Here is a 16,845-nt window from a genome sequence, read left to right as displayed (position 1 = left end):
TATGTATTCATAATTATTCCCAATTATTATATATGTATTGTATATGTACTCATAATTATTCTCATAGATACTTTATATAACCCTCACACTCTCTAATTAATACTATCCTCTTCTAACACCCTGAGCACATACAGCACCTTAGGCTGAAAACGGATAACTTCCTCCGTTTTTTTCACAGTGCAAGCACTTAGCACTTTATCCTATATACCTGCTACAACTATTTTTTGCTATTTATATATAATGTTTAAACCTCTAATTATCCCCCATTGTATTTACAAGTCTTAATGTGCGCAAAACTGCAACATCGAATTATCTATTTACTATGTCTTTTTCTTTCATATACTATGAAATATGGCAATATGTATCCAATAAGATGGCCGCCATTATGAATACCGTATCTAAAACATGGTCACAGAAACCTTTGAAAAATGGCCGGCAGCACTCAGAGACGCAGACACTATCCAACAAGGTTCTGCCTGAAGCCCCGCCGGGACGATCAACGCCCGGCGCATGCGCAGTACAGGAGAAGGTCACAGTCAGTACTACATCCAATCGGACATGCGCAGTACAGCCGCACGGATGCCGGAAACGTGGCGGAAGTGCCACGAACCATCAATTAGACACATTCTGGACTCGATATAACCACTTGTGAATGTATAAACATAGCGATTGTCTTTGTATATATGACCACCAACTTTAGCAGTGCATTAGAATATAACTTAACTGCATGGGAGTCATTTAGCTCTCTAGTGCCAATTAGCCACAGGAAGTGATGTCATGGAGCTCTGAGACAGACATACAGGTATAAATACCGGTCTGGCCTCAGTTGCTCTTTACCCCTTGATGAAGTCACATCGACGAAACGCGTTGGGCAACCACTCATCTCCATCCATTCTGAGTTAAGCTAATCTCCTTTCTATTTATATGCTTATTTATTGATTTTAGGAAGATTTCCACAATTATATATTTTTATACTCCCCCCTTCTTTTTGTGTATATCCATTTGTATCTGTTACCAATTTTTTATCCTTGTATTTTTAAAATTGTCCATATTTATATGTATACTTTGTAGTCATCTAAATAAAAAATTTTTTATTTATTAATCAAATATATATATATATATATATATATATATATATATATATATATATAATGGATATCATGTTTAAAATAAAGAAGGTGTGACATCTATGATCCTTCTAGGAGGGGGAGTCAGCCAAGGAAGCGATATCAATGGCTTACAATTAACTGATTCTAAATTGCAGTGGAGGGGAGGTGTCCCCTTAGGAGCAGGAGCACAGTGGCAGTTACATAGTTACATAGTAGGTGAGGCTGAATAAAGACTTGCATCCATCTAGTTCAACCTGTTTATAATAGTTTATCCCTTTTTGTATAGTATGTTCTGATATTTTAAAGACAAATTTTGTTACTTATTCGTACCCATGGATGTTTTTATCCAATAAAGGATTATCCAACCTTATTTTAAACGTATTTGTGACACCACTTCTCCAGGAAGAGAGTTTCAAAGTTTGACTGCTCTGACTGTAAAGAAATTTTTTCTTCTAGATAAACAAAATCTTTATTCTTCTAATCTAAACTCGTGACCTTGCATCCTAGATTCCTTTCTAGCAGAAAAAAGGGTGTTTGACAGTTCCTTATATTGGCCTCTAATATATTTATACATGTTGAGCATGTCCCCCCTTAAACGTCTCTTCTCTAGTGTAAATAGTCCCAAATTACTTAATCTTTCCTCAAAGCTTAAATTCTCCATTCCCCTAATAATCTTTGTTGCTGTTTGATTTTTTTTCTAATTCTATGATATCCTTTTTATAGTGTGGGGCCCAGAATTGTACTCCGTATTCGAGATATGGTTTAACCAATGATTTGTACAGAGGCATAATTACTTTTGAGTCCCTAGTTTCCTTGCCCCTTTTAATACATGCTAGAATTTTGTTGGCATTTTTTGTTGCTATATTACATTGAGCACTACACCCCAGTTTGTTGTCTATTTGGACTCCTAGTTGACTCTATTGCATCAGAGTTACACCTCTACTTGACACCAGGGACCGGCATCAAAGGCCACATCAAACGATCCTCCAGGAGAACGGAGGATCGCAGGGTGAGATAGGGACAGGAGCACTGGAACTCTTCACTATAAATCTTTTCAAAAAGGGTGTAAACATTTATCCTAACATTAACTTTTATTACAAGTACTACTCTTAGTACTATCTATACATTATTCAATATTAATTTAGCCCTCTTTTTACAATATTTCTAACCTGCCCCTTCTATAAGAGCTGCTCTCTTTAGCACAAATTCCATTAACAACCAAATTTACTTTATCATGCCTGCTACAAGTAACTTATGGTATAATAGATTGTAGTTGTCTAGTTGCCCTATCCCCACTGCAGGGAAATGCAGTCATTCGCTGAACAACGGGTGTCTAATTTATTGACCTGTCCTCAACACATTTTAAACAAAATACCTTTTACATATGGGAATTCCAATATTGGGGCAGATGTATCAATGGGGCCATGATGTTTATAAAATAAACATAATGAGGAGAAGCAGGCACTCATTATGGGTGAATGTATTAACCCCTCCCCCCAGCGCCAATAAGGAGAGCTGATATACCCAGCGTTAACAGCTCTCCTTATCGGCAACCTATGGGCATGCACGAGATCTTGCTTTTATTGCGAGATCTTGTACACATCCCGGAGCCAGCAGCAGGGCTAGCATTGTCCCTGCAGTGCTAGCCCTGAGCTGGTGAAGCTGCCAGAGCGAATTAACACCTAGGCGACTGTTAATACATGGCCCCAGCCACTAATTACTGGGGGATTGCGGGGGACGGCCGCACCAAGCGTTTCTCGGTGGGTTGTTCCAATTGCATGTTAGGTGCACGGTTAGTACATTTAACCCTAGTTGATACATCTGCCCCACCATGTTAGCTCAGCAACGTTCTATGAAGTACATTTTTATATTTGCTTTGTTCATATAGTTATTTTTTTTATTGTCTAAAACAGTTGACTGAAAGGGAGTTGTGTGAAGAATTTTAATAATGAATTCAGTATATCGACAGGTTTCTTACCTTGGGCTCTTGTCATTGCTTCAGATTGATTGTGGTGCTCTGTTGCAATAGTAATAGTGTTTACAAGGATAATAATGATAACAAGCCAATAGAAGAATCTGGATTTCACAAGCTCACGACTCTTTCGGCGAAGCAGCCGGTGCCAATGACGCCACTGACGACTAGAATGAAGGAAGTAAGCAGGATACAAATACAGATTAAATATATTGTGCACACATACTGTAAGTATACTTCTTTACATTTTATTTATTGAATATTGGGGCTCACTCACAAAAAGGCAATACATTTGTTTATTCCCTCCATGTCATACAGGCTATCAGTTTCGGAGCCACCTTCCTCTAACTGAGAGAACCCTAAAAGCAAGAAAACAAACAATGAAGGCAGAAACAATGCCTCTGTCCTTTAAATTGCTTATATTACAAATCTCACCATCTCCTGGTTCCATGTCTACATCCATAACTTCTGCATGAGTGATCCAGTCTAAATAGCCACGCAAATCCTCATCCATTGCCTGTTGTTCCCGCAGCTTTTGGAAAGCACCCCGAGATTTGGCTTTTTCACGCTCTTTTGTAAACTCACTGTGAAAGAAACACACCCAAAATATACAAGTATGAAGAAAGAATCCAAAAATGAAAATAGCAAAACAATGAAACATTCAGTGTAATAAAAGTTAAAATACTACATGAAAAAAAAAAAAAAGATACAAAATCTTAAAATGACTGTACTGTATAAAATATTCCCCTCAATCCATATTTGGAAACGCAATTTCTTACTTTTCTCTGGTAGAATTCTTAAAGGAATTCCCTCTATAATTTTAGTTTTGACTGATCTCCATTATTTTATCCCATATAATTTATCTGGCTTTAAATTACATAGTTACATAGTAGGTGAGGCTGAATAAAGACTTGCGTCCATCTAGTTCAACCTATGTTTATAGTAGCTTATCCCTTGTTGTATAGTATGTTCTGATATTTTAAAGACAGATTTTGTTACTTATTCGTACCCATGGATGTTTTTAACCAATAAATGTTTATCCATCATTATTTTAAACATATTTATAGTGTCTGCCGACACCACTTCTCCAGGAAGAGAGTTCCAAAGTTTGACTGCTCTGACTGTAAAGAAACGTTTTCTTATAGATGAACAAAATTTTTTTTTTTTTTATCTAAACTCGTGCCCTCGCACCCTAGATTCCTTTCTAGTAGAAAAAAGGGTGTTTGACAGTTCCTTATATTGGCCCCTAATATATTTATACATGTTCCCCAAACAGAAAGTATAACTACAGTAGAATTACATTTTGTGTAACAATGAAAATAGAACTTGAAGACTGAGGGTAATGTGGCAGTTGAATGTTAGCCCCTTTTACATATGGATTTTGTATGCTCTGTAGCTGAAATCATGTATCTACTGTCAGTTTAAAATCAAGCATCCTACAGCACGGCATAATTTGGTGATAGCGGGCATTCGCACGTAGGCTAATTATTGATGACATATTGATGGAATTTTGGACTAAGGTGAGTTGTGCATAAACAGAGATCTGTCTGATTTCAGACAGATCTCACACACCATGGATATGGCTAGTGCAAATGCACTCTGATAATGATGAAGACTATGATACCAATTGTATGGGTAGGACAATGTGTACACTTAGATGACTTATATCTACATTTAGTGTTGTGCCTACAATGCAAATTGAATTGAACACTGCCACAGTCCCTGAATCTTCAGAAGTCTGCACTCTGCTTAGCTCATCTTTACAGTAGTGTAGTAAGTCAAAAGTTATACCCGCTCAGAACACCAAGCACCAAGTTGAGTACAAAGAAGGAACCAAGGAGGATAAGACTGACAAAGTAAATCCAGGGCCATTCGTTGCCAATAGCATCATTAACCTATAAAATATAAAAATAGGTTGCACAGAAAAATGGAAGTAAATAGAAAGTATGAGAGAAAATCGAAGCATGGTATAAGTCAAAGTTATCCAAAGCTGAATGATCTGTATGCTTATTATTATTTTATTTATAAGGCACCACAAGTGTTTCGCAGCGCCTTACAAAGGAACAGTACAGGTAGACAAACTTAACATTAAATGAATAACACAAGTAGAGTACAGGTAAAATGAATGCCACAATTCAAAACATATTATAGCTTAAATATAAATAGTGAGTACTTGATTAATGTGCTACTAGGGGCAGGTGGCCAAAGATGGAGATGAGTATTTGGACAAAGATGGTTGCTGCGTGTTTGAGTATTGGAGAGATGTGAGGGAAATGTGAAGAGAAGAGGACTTTGACAACAGGAGGGAAGAGGGCCCTGCTCTGAAGAACGTACAATCTAGTGCAAACTGTGTTCAATAGTAGTCAGATGTAATTGATCAGATAAGGCTGGTTTTTCAACAATTTTTCTGAACCAGTTGTAATATGGGGCCTACCGGCAGACATCAGCTGATACATGAATATATGATAAACTCCAAATGTGTGTTTGTTCAAGCATGTACACTGAGCCATGGTATTTATTAGAACATTAGAGACACATGCCAGCAGTAGAAAAACAACCTGTGTATCAAAGCACCTCACCACAATGTCATATATCCAACAATATAAATAGCATAAAACTAAATTAAACTGTAAAACTTATTTTATTTTTCATAATCATTAATTATTTATATAGTATTTATATATATTATTTATAAAGTTATTATGCAGCTCTGTAAAGAATTAAAAATAATTTTATTGTGGTATTCACATTAAAAAGTTAATTTGTGTGTTTTCTCCACCATAGCCCTGAAGAATGGCGCTTATCGGGGACTTTGCTTTGTCTGCCCCCCCCCTCCCCCCCTTATGATGGACAGTCAAAGAATCACTTGGGTAACATGCCGGTGAGGCGTTTCTGATTACAGCCTCACAATTTGATGAGTTAAATTCCCAGATATAGGTTGGGAATTTACAATGTATGCTCCAATGGGATTGATATGAATGACACACAGGGCAAGATTTAACAGGGTACAATTTTTAGAGAGCTTGAAATCACACCGAATCGCACATGCCAATTTTCATCTGAAAATCGCACATGTAATAAGGTGCGATTTTTTAAGATGGGATTGTGATACTGCGGGGTAATCTGAATTGGGCTTTAGATCCTTCTCTAGACACTTTCACTAATGCCCCTAATGCCCCTATATATCCTACAAACTCTTGGAGAGTTATCAACCCGTTCGGATGAGACTACTCACATCCCCATCACACTTATACACGTTTAAATTACCTATTTATGAAATGGAGTAGCACAAACAGTGCTGAGTTCCTTCAGCATATCCTGCCTTCTATCCTGCTGGCCTCCTTCCTGGGGACTGGTTAGCCTACCTGCCCCCTTGTAATAGTGGGGTGCACCCTCCGACATGTTGTAGCAAGAATACGGCTGTAGAAGCGCCCTCCACCTGGTGGTGTGGAGCATTGAGGCAGACCCTGCCACACCGTGTCTCTTGCCGTCCTTCTCCCCTGCAGAGTCTGCATGCTTGGACGTTTCACCGGATCTTTGTACTGGAGAGGCTGCAGCTGTAGGCTGCTAGCCACTGCTGGGACACTATTTAGGTTATGGGTCCCTCAACCTACACGTGTGCAACCCGGGAGTCCCCCGCTTGGCCTCCATCTCTCTTGAGCTGCTAGTGTGTTTAGAGTAGGCAGTCTCTGGTTCACTCGCAGTCTCTGTTCCCCAGACTACAGTATCTCTCCATCGCAAGCTATTCCACTTTGGCCACTGGAACTTTACTGATTTTTCACTATGTACAATTATGGGTCGTGATGTGGAGGCGCTCTGTCCTACCATGTCCTATACTTCATCTCGACAGCAGCTCTCCTGTTTTTACATACTGTATGATCCTTGCCTGTATCAGTGCTTAACCCTATTGTGGATAGTGATTTCATACCCTGTGGTACTGGACACTGCACTGCATATCCTGGAGGGTGGGAACCCTTGCATTATGGTAGATTCTCCTGGCTGTGTTTACTTTTAGGGCCCAGTCCTTACCTGGTGTCCCACCAGTTTCTCCTGACTTGGACAGCTACTTTTATAACTGGAGCACATAATCATGCGCTTTTATTTTTTCCTCTGTTATCCTTTATTGCTATCTGCCAATTTACCAGTCTACCATGGTGAAGCACCAACACCACACCAAATTCTCCAGGAACCAACCTACACAACTGACATTGAGCAGTGATGCTCAGGGCCCTGTCCCCCCCCCCCCCCCACTCACACACACACACACATCGCCTTCCACATGCTCCACTTCTCCAGACACCCCATCCGATGCCATTCAGGAGGTCCTACATGTGCCATTGGCGAGTGATACTAGGCTTGATGATAAAATTGCGCAGATACAGTTAGATCTGTCCATATTCCATCAAGACCTACAGCAGGTTCATGAGCATAGATCACGCTCTTGCTTTACTTGAACCTCACATGACTGATGTTCCGAGGAAACTTACAGATATGGAATGCCCCTTGAGATGTAATAATGTTTACTTTGTGGGACTGCCTGAAAAGGAAGAAGGTGCTTCCCCTGAGCAATTACTGGAGAAATGGTTAGTGGAATCTTTTGTTATGGAAGACTTTTCCTCGCAATCTGCTGTACGTGCATACCGTAAGCCTTTACGACCACTTCCTCCGGGCTCTCCACCACGCACTTTTTGTCAGGATCTTGGCTTAATACCTTGTCTTCAGTAACTAACCTCTGCTAGCATGGAAGCAGCAGGCTGTGTATGCCTGACTAAATCTCTTGATTAAGCCACTTGGGAGAGTTCCCTGCGTAATCAATCTGCAGCTGACAGGGAAATCCAGAACATAAAGTGCTCTGTTCATAGACACAGTCTTGCTGCTTACAAATCACATGACATGAGTGGCCAGTCAGCATGCAGTTCTCTTGCAGATACTCCCTTGCATGCCAAGACCTATGCTATAAAAAGGAGGTCATTTGCCCAGGACAGGTGCCTGAACAACAGCACTCTTTCAGCAGTGTGCAGCGCTAGCAAGTTTTCACTTGATGTAGTTTTGGCTTCCTAAGTTAGGTACCCAGCCCGAATGCTAAGCAGCCACAGCCCCAGGCCATTCACACACACACACACACACAGAGTAGACCGCACCGAGTGGCAATGGGCCGCATACACAATAGACAGAAGTGGCACACAGTGAGTCAGTCAGACTAAAAGGTGGCCATACATCAGAAAGACCAGTCTTACAATCATGATTGTGTCCAATTTCCCTTCAACAGTCCTTGGTGGTATTTGGACATACAATGTACTCACAATCCATCATACAAACCATCTGCTGCATGATTGTATGATTGTATGAAGCTTCGTTTAAATAGGGGGCTGGCCTACTAGGATCAAAAGTATAGGAGTACAAAAAAATCCAGTTTTTTTTATAAAAAAAAATTAAATTTACAGGTTGCCAGCAACTACCAATCTGCTTACATCTGTTGCTTTACTCCTTTATTAAATAGCCCTAATGCAGCAATCCTCTGAAATTGTTTTCAGAGTAGGGACAGAATTGTGCAAAAGGACGTCTTCAGTGGCTCCCAGCGTCTTCACTGCCACAGGCCGCCCGGAAGCTGCACCTCTCTTCTCTGCTAGTCAGGGAGGGAGTGGCAAATGACCCTCGTTGTATGAGCCATCTAATGACAGATTGCATGTGCTTAAAAGCGCATACAATCTGCTCCCAATCCCAACTGATTGGATGTGCAGCACGTCAGATCAGACCAATCCTCCAATCTCCCGGGGCCAACATTGTTCGATTGTGTGCACATGATGTCTATATCTCTATATCTCAAATGACAATCAACAGTTTTCTCCACTAAACATTTACCAATTGATTGCATACCTGCGTACTACAGTGGGGAGTGGAGTAACCTACCCTTGATTTTAACTGGAAGGGTGAAATTTGATTAGAATGCTTTATCAGCCCAAATTGCTCTTGCAACAATCTCTAGTCTATATCCCCCAGAAAGTCTTCCAGGTAATTAATAGACTTCTTTCTTCTATGGTGTGGGCACGTAAACATGCCCATAAAAATTAGCTACCCTGACATGATCTAAGGATAGGGGCGGATTAGACCTTCCCATGTTTAGAATTTACTGCTATGTTGCTAAGCTGACGAGGATCTCTCTCCTGTCCCTGTAATGAGGCAAGCCATGTTAATCTGGAAGTAGGTACATGCCTTGATGAATGGCCAAGGGTGGGATCCAGAGACACTCTTACACGACTATACAATTAAAAATCTTGTCTTTACAATACAATGAAAAAAAATTGAGCGCCCAGATATTACACAAGTACCATCATTTAACTCTAACACTTATAATAATTATTATTATGTATAGCAATACTTTCACAGGTATTAAAAACATGGTCTTTAGACTGTACAGTAACCATTACATACAGTACCATTTAAAACTTGATATATTTTAAACTCCTATATTAAGACACAGCAACACCCCGAACACCCTTTTCATTACTTCTTTCCTTACAGGACACATTGCCACGTTTCTAACCTTGTTATATATTTCTTGCATTTGTTCACTCCTACCTCATTGTACATTCACTATTTCAGATGCCTTAATGAACAATGATCCCTTATATTTGTGTACTTTTAATGTATTTAATGCTGCTGTATAAATTTAATGGTACGGTAATTGTGACGGAACAAGGCCACACCAGCATTCTGCTACGTATTTTTCTCGGAAGGAAACCGGGGGCTATGCGGGAGGCAAGAGTCACTCTGCACAGCTGCATGACCCCGGTGTAAGGGTTCTGGGAGTGTCCCCATCAATCTAACTCCGTTGCCTCTGGCTGGAATCGACGGACGTGTGCAGGGCTAGGCTTCACCTGGGCCCGTCTCGGCTGAAGGGTGAATTAGGTCCGCCCCACTCCGCTACAGGCAGGTCTTATATATAGACAACACGTCCGCCGAGGCCAGGAGAGAGCAAGGGGACAACTAACTAAAACACAAGAAACGGGGAACTCCCAGAAACCCCAGGGGAGCAACAATGCTCAGCAGATGACACAAAATGAAAATGCATGCACCGGTACCAATAGTGCCAATACAGGGTGTGGGTGTAACAATACACTGAGATGTAATAAGCAACTGTAACCAAATAAAGAAATAGACAGGTGGGTACTCCCCAACTTAGCTGAGAGATGTTATGCAGCCGAGAAGTTGGGACACCGCAGCACAGCCTTGCAGGACAACCCAGAACAGGTACATCAAACAGACTGGACAGACGAGGGTTAACCAGCAGGGACCAGGAACACCACTGAACAGCACTTCAGGATCCAGGGAGCACAACAGACCGGCAGGGACACAGCAAGACTGGGATACAGGCTGGACATAAACTGACAGAAGCTGGACAGAGTGGACTACACAGTGAACTGAACAATGAAACTGAATATTATAACTGGCACCGGAGTGTGTGAGCAGAGGGTTTTTATAGTGAGCACAAAGTGGTGCTGATTACACATTGCCTACAGGTGAGCACTGCAGGCTAGAAGCCTAATTAAGACACACCTGAGTCCTGATGACACACCACTGAAAGTGAGCTGCAATGGCCCAGGCTGACCACTGGAGGCCACCAGCGAGTTAACACACACACAGGCGTGGAGTTGAGAATAGAAAGTGTGGCGAGTGCAGCGAGCCACCGAGCCCGAAGCGTGGCGAGCGGACGCGGATACCTTCACAGGTATCCGCGTCCCCTCGCGGGCTTCACAGCTGTCCGCGTGCGCTCGCCTCGCTGCGCTCGCCACACTTTCTATTCTCAACTCCACGCCGACGTGGATAGTGGGGGTATGAAAAGGTCGGAGGACGCGTACCGCCGCCCCTCGCGGGCTCGCTGCTCTCGCCACGCATCGGGTTGACGTTGATCGTGGGGTGGCGTTAACAATTCGGGTGACCATTATACACTTCAGGGTGCCTATTTGGCCTCTGTGGCCCATTTAACATTGTTTCCTATGGAAAAATCGGGTCAATTGAGGCATTGAACAGGAATATTGGGTCAATTGAGACATTTAACATTGTTCCCTATGGGAAATCTCGGGCATCTCGTCGGTTGAGCGCACCCGATTTTTTAGTGCATTCAATGCCCGAGATGCCCGAGATTTTTTACTAACGATGCCCACGATCAAAATCGTGGGCGCCCTTCTAAGTAAAGAGTACCTGATATTTTTATAGTATTCTTGAATCAGCAAAGCACATGCAAGAATGCTCATTTCATTTGTACAATCATTAACTTGCTAACTTGAACTTATTTTAAAGTTTACCTCTTCTATTTTAAATATATGAACTCACTGTTCATGGTCTGGAAAGCACAGTTAGCACTCTACCTTCTTTATAAGAAGATAATATTTGTATTTCAAATTTAAATAGTTTTATTTTAACTTCTGCACTATCCTTTATTTTTATATGATTCTTTCTGAATGACTGGCTCATGGAGATACAGTTTAAGTGCATTACAGTAGCTCAATAACCCATTGTATAGTTGCAAATTTATCTCCTTTCTCTCTTCTGAGCAACGCAATCTCTCTTGTGCCTCTGGCTGGCAAAATAACAAAACAAAAACAAACATCTAAAGAAATACAAATAATAATTTAATTACAACTCTATTGATATGGAGAGCTGAAAGGTAACAGTGTCACACTTACCCAATAAAGTACTTCTGTCCACCCTTCCATAGTTATGCACTGATATACAGTCAGCATGGCAAAACCAAAGTTGTCAAAATGAGTAATACCATTGTTGGGCCCTGGCCACCATCCCCTGCATTGTGTTCCATTCATCATGCACTGTCTTCCTTGGCCGGAAGTGCTACATGGAGCAGGCTTCTCTAGTTCCACTGTAGCTATTATATCTGTGAAGAGAAGCAAAATAATTTACAAAAACATAAATAGTTTAGTTAAATTAAAGGCAGAAAGGAACTTACAGAATATTTAGTTGCCCAGACCTTATCCCTTTGAGTACCAACATCTCTGTGAGAGATGCTCAAAATATCCGTTAAACTGCCAGCGTCTCACACATTTCTAAATGTAAATTTAAATATCAAATGTTGTGTAAAAATAGATTGTTTCTTATATAAAAAGGTAAACATTACATGTTGTTATGATGAAAAAAAATGTTTGCGTGTCAAATTTCTAACCTATTTGGAAGAATTAACTTGGCACTCAGGGTTAAGGAAGGGATAAATAAAATGCATACTGGTTTCGGCAAAATCAAGGAATTGCCTAGCGTGTATAACTTACAAGTTACATTGTACTTCTAGATAAATAATGAGAACTTGGCTACATTTTATTGACTTATTGGTAGTCCTAACATTTTATATACTTTATTTACTCTGATGTGCTGTAATGTTATGTGTTTCTGTTACAAATTCCTGTACATTGTCTTATTTCTCTTTTATTATGCTGTTTTACAAAACTATGTGCACTGCAGGGGGGGGCAGATGTAATATGTGCAGAGAGAATTAGATTTGGGTGAGTAATTTTGTTTCTGTGCAGGTAAAATACTGACTGCTTTATTTTTACACTGCAATATAGATCTCACTTTGAAGTAAAACCCCACCCAAATCTAATTCTCTCTGCACAAGTAACATCTGCCCCACCTGCAGTGCACATGGTTTTGCCCATCTAAGAAGGATTTTGTCAGAAAGAATGAACCAAAATAAGGCCCTTAATTATGTGTTGTTATTACTTAAAATTCTTACCTGTTCCTGTGTAATAACATGTTTTATGCATCTTCCCGGAAAATAGCTCTAGTCCAACAATCGCATAAATAATAATCATAAAAAGAACCAGAAGAGCTATATGCAGAAGGGGTACCATTGCTTTAATTATGGAATTAAGAACCACTTGGAGGCCTAGGGAAGAAGTAAATAATCCTTAACAGATGAAAATGCTTATATGTTTTTAGTTACTTTCTACACATAATGGGGCAGATGTATTAAGCCTTAACAAGCAATAAATGCAAGTGTGATAAGGAGAGATAAACGTCCAGCCAATCACCTCCTTACTGACTTTTTTCAAACACAGGCTGTAACATGGCAGTTAGCAGGTGATTGGCTGGACGTTTATCTCTCCTTATCACCCTTGGATTTATCTCTTGTTAAAGCTTAATACATCTTCCCCAATGGCACATCATGCACCATGATAAATATGTTGGGTTTGCACCAATGTGCCTCAATGGCCAACCAACATACAATAAAGTCTGCACTTTATTAACAAAAATTATAACACAATACTATGTAACTATAATAGTAATAAAATGTTATTATATTTCCAAAAATATACCACAAAACAAAATACAAAACGCTACAATGAATAGTACATATATAAACAAAAATGGCAACACAATGAAATATGATCGCTTCTGCTAGCCTCTCTGAAGCGATCAGAAGTCCCAGTGGAGATTCATTTGTTCTTAATTTTTGGATGAGGGATCTTCATCCATTTTTAGGTAAAAACTTTTAAATCCAGAGGAGGCTAACAGGAATACACAAACCAGTTATATCATAGGTATTTCTAACTCCGACTCATAAGAGGATAACAGGCACTCTCAGACCTGTTGCATTATAGGTAACCTTCTTAATTGAGGAGGTCGACAGGGATTCAAAGACCTGTTATTATATAGGTCACATTAATTGGCTCACTTCAAATATCTCAACTGAATTTTGATATTTGTACTCCTACTATAGGTTTAAGGATTATCATGTCCTCACATTAGATTAATCTGGAAAACATCTTTATATAGAAGAAATGAATCACAAGACCGTTATTAACCTGATGAAGTCTCTATGAGACGAAACGCGTTGGGTTTTCTACAAGTGTTTTTTACCTGACTATCCTGTGAAGAAAATTAAACTAAAGTATTGGAAAAACATCTCCTGGTTTACTTCACTGGATGTGGATATTGCAAGTTTGCTATTGAACTTTGCTATAGGCGCCATACCACTATTGGGTAAAAAAAAAAAAATATATATATATATATATAATTTTTTTTTTTGGGCAGTACGGATGGTGTAATGGTTAGCATTACTACCTCACAGCACTGAGGTCATGGGTTCGATTCCCACCATGGCTCTAACTGTGCGGAGTTTGTATATTCTCCCCGTACTTGCGTGGGTTTCCTCCGGGTACTCCGGTTTCCTCCCACAATCCCAAAATATACTGGTAGGCTAATTGTCTCCCAACAAAAATTAACCCTAGAATGTCTGTGTGCAGGTATATGTGTGGCAGGGAATATAGATTGTAAGCTCCACTGGGGCAGGGAACTGATGTGAATGTTCAAATATTCTCTGTAAAGCTCTGCGGAATCTGTGTGCGCTATATAAGAAACTGTTAATATATATTATATATATATATATATAGACAGGTAAGTACCTACTGGTACTATCGGCGGCACTCCCAACGGATTTAACTGGTTCAGTATAAATACAGACTCACACCTGCATGTGGATCTAACGTTTCGGTTTATTCAACCTTTATCAAAGACGTCTTTGATAAAGGTTGAATGGAGTGGAGTGCCGCCCGATAGTACCAGTAGGTACTTACCTGTCTGCATTTCCCTGGAGGGCACCGCGGTAGCTGACTTTGACTGCGAGTGCTGGGCACCAACTAAATTGCTATATAATATATATATATATATATATAGCAGGTAGAAATGAAGCGGCACTCTCGAGACTTTTCTTTAAGTGAATGAACACAACAGCTTTATTCCGACATGTTTCGAGATGTCCTCTCGTCGTCAGGGAACAAACATACTGAATGCAATAGTGGTTTTTATAAGACATAAGACACACCTTCACCAATTAACAAAGCACCTGGGCATTAACCCTATTACGTCAGCCCACCTGGGTATCACAGGCAAGCAGGCGCTTCCAAGGGTATCAGCATGAGAGTGCATAAAAATGTATATTGTGCAATCAACTAGTACAAAAAATATATATATTAAAAAAATCTAGAAAAAATATACAAAAATGTATACAAGTACCAATTTTTTATACACATACATTTTTTATATAAAAGTTTTTCTTAAAAAGGTATAAACCTGCAGGAATAGAGACCAATGTACAGAAATTGACCATCAATGTTTTTATCAATAACATAATTACTGCAATATACAAAATCAATAGCGCAATACATAAATTTGCTAATTTCACTTGGCCCATTACATCAGAAAATTATCCAACCCTTAACTGTTCTATATTTTAGCATGAGGCTTGTAGGGTATATCTCAACAAATTTAAAATTACAAAAAACAGTGTAGACTCAATTTTTTGTTGAGTCCCTTTGGAGATAATGTCTCCAATTTCGCGATCCATCTGCATTCAAGTTGTAAGAGCTTTTTTCCCCTGTTACCCCCTCTAGTTAGTGGGGGCACATGGTCACATTTCATTGTGTTGCCATTTTTGTTTATAAATGTACTATTCATTGTAGTTTTTTGTATTTTGTTTTGTGGTATATTTTTGGATTGTGGGAGGAAACCGGAGTACCCGGAGTAAACCCACGCAAGTACGGGAAGAATATACAAACTCCGCAAAGTTAGAGCCATGGTGGGAATCGAACCCATGACCTCAGCATTATGAGGCAGTACACCTTACCATTACAGTTTTTATCAATTCCTGAGTGCCTCAGTTCGAGTTACTATATCAAAAGACGGATTGCCTTGTCTTATCTGAAGGCACCTGGCAAGTTCATTGTTTGCAAAATGGAGTGCCAACACCTTTTCCATTATATATATATATATATATCTCCATCTACAAAAATAGAGGGGGCGCCAGTGACGCTACTCTGCTGCTGGAGACGCTGCTGGTGGTCCGAGCTGCCTGCCGGGTGTGTGTGTTGAGCGCAAAGTCGCAGCCAACCGGCAGAGCCTGTAGAGATCTTGAGGGTCCCGTGAGTCCATCATTGCGAGCTGTCTTGCCAGTGGTTTATTGTGAAATCTTGTGGTAGCCAGCCCACACCAGAGGGAGACCTTGGTACGGGCACTACTTTCTGCAAAATTGCTTTTATATTGTTTGCACACGTTTTTGATTAAAAACGATATTACACTATCAGGCGCCCCCTCTATTTTTGTAGATGGAGCTGTTGTAAGAGACCCCGGGGGAATTGGGATCACAGGAGTCCAAGAATTATACAGGACTAGTGTGTGCTTTTAAGGACACTGATTTACAGACTGTCTTACAAAGGACTACAGGGCAGTACGGATGGTGTAATGGTTAGCATTACTACCTCACAGCACTGAGGTCATGGGTTCGATTCCCACCATGGCTCTAACTGTGCGGAGTTTGTATATTCTCCCCGTACTTGCGTGGGTTTCCTCCGGGTACTCCGGTTTCCTCCCACAATCCAAAAATATACTGGTAGGCTAATTGGCTCCCAACAAAAATTAACCCTAGAATGTCTGTGTGCAGGTATATGTGTGGCAGGGAATATAGATTGTAAGCTCCACTGGGGCAGGGAACTGATGTGAATGTTAAAATATTCTCTGTAAAGCTCTGCGGAATCTGTGTGCGCTATATAAGAAACTGTTAATATAAATATATATATATATATATATATATATATATATATATATATACACATACATACCACACTTACATGTTAGAAGATATACAACATGAGATGTAAGGCAGGACATTCTACTTTTAATATTACATGTTTTAGTGCCCTTAGTATTAGAAAACTTAAAAAAAAAAACTTAAATAGGGACAGGTTTAAGTTTTCTAAT

The 16,845-nt window shown here is 40.0% G+C and overlaps 1 protein-coding gene across 1 annotated transcript in view; it reads right to left on the bottom strand.

Moving 5' to 3' along the window:
- CACNA1S (calcium voltage-gated channel subunit alpha1 S) overlaps nt 1-16,845 on the bottom strand; it is a 761,524-nt gene that overhangs the window by 565,978 nt on the left and 178,701 nt on the right. The window contains exons 6-11 of the mRNA XM_083173194.1: nt 12,824-12,976; nt 11,769-11,974; nt 4,873-4,976; nt 3,517-3,665; nt 3,359-3,440; nt 3,088-3,248 (exon numbers count right to left, since the gene is read on the bottom strand). Coding sequence (XP_083029320.1) covers nt 3,088-3,248; nt 3,359-3,440; nt 3,517-3,665; nt 4,873-4,976; nt 11,769-11,974; nt 12,824-12,976 — 855 coding nt within the window. The remainder of the gene's footprint in view (nt 1-3,087; nt 3,249-3,358; nt 3,441-3,516; nt 3,666-4,872; nt 4,977-11,768; nt 11,975-12,823; nt 12,977-16,845) is intronic.

The sequence above is a fragment of the Crinia signifera genome, chromosome 2 (genome assembly GCF_055691185.1).
Source record: "Crinia signifera chromosome 2, ASM5569118v1, whole genome shotgun sequence".
NCBI lineage: Eukaryota > Metazoa > Chordata > Amphibia > Anura > Myobatrachidae > Crinia > Crinia signifera.
The sequence above is the reverse complement of the archived record's forward strand: the minus strand, read 5'-3'. Positions and strand labels throughout refer to the sequence as shown.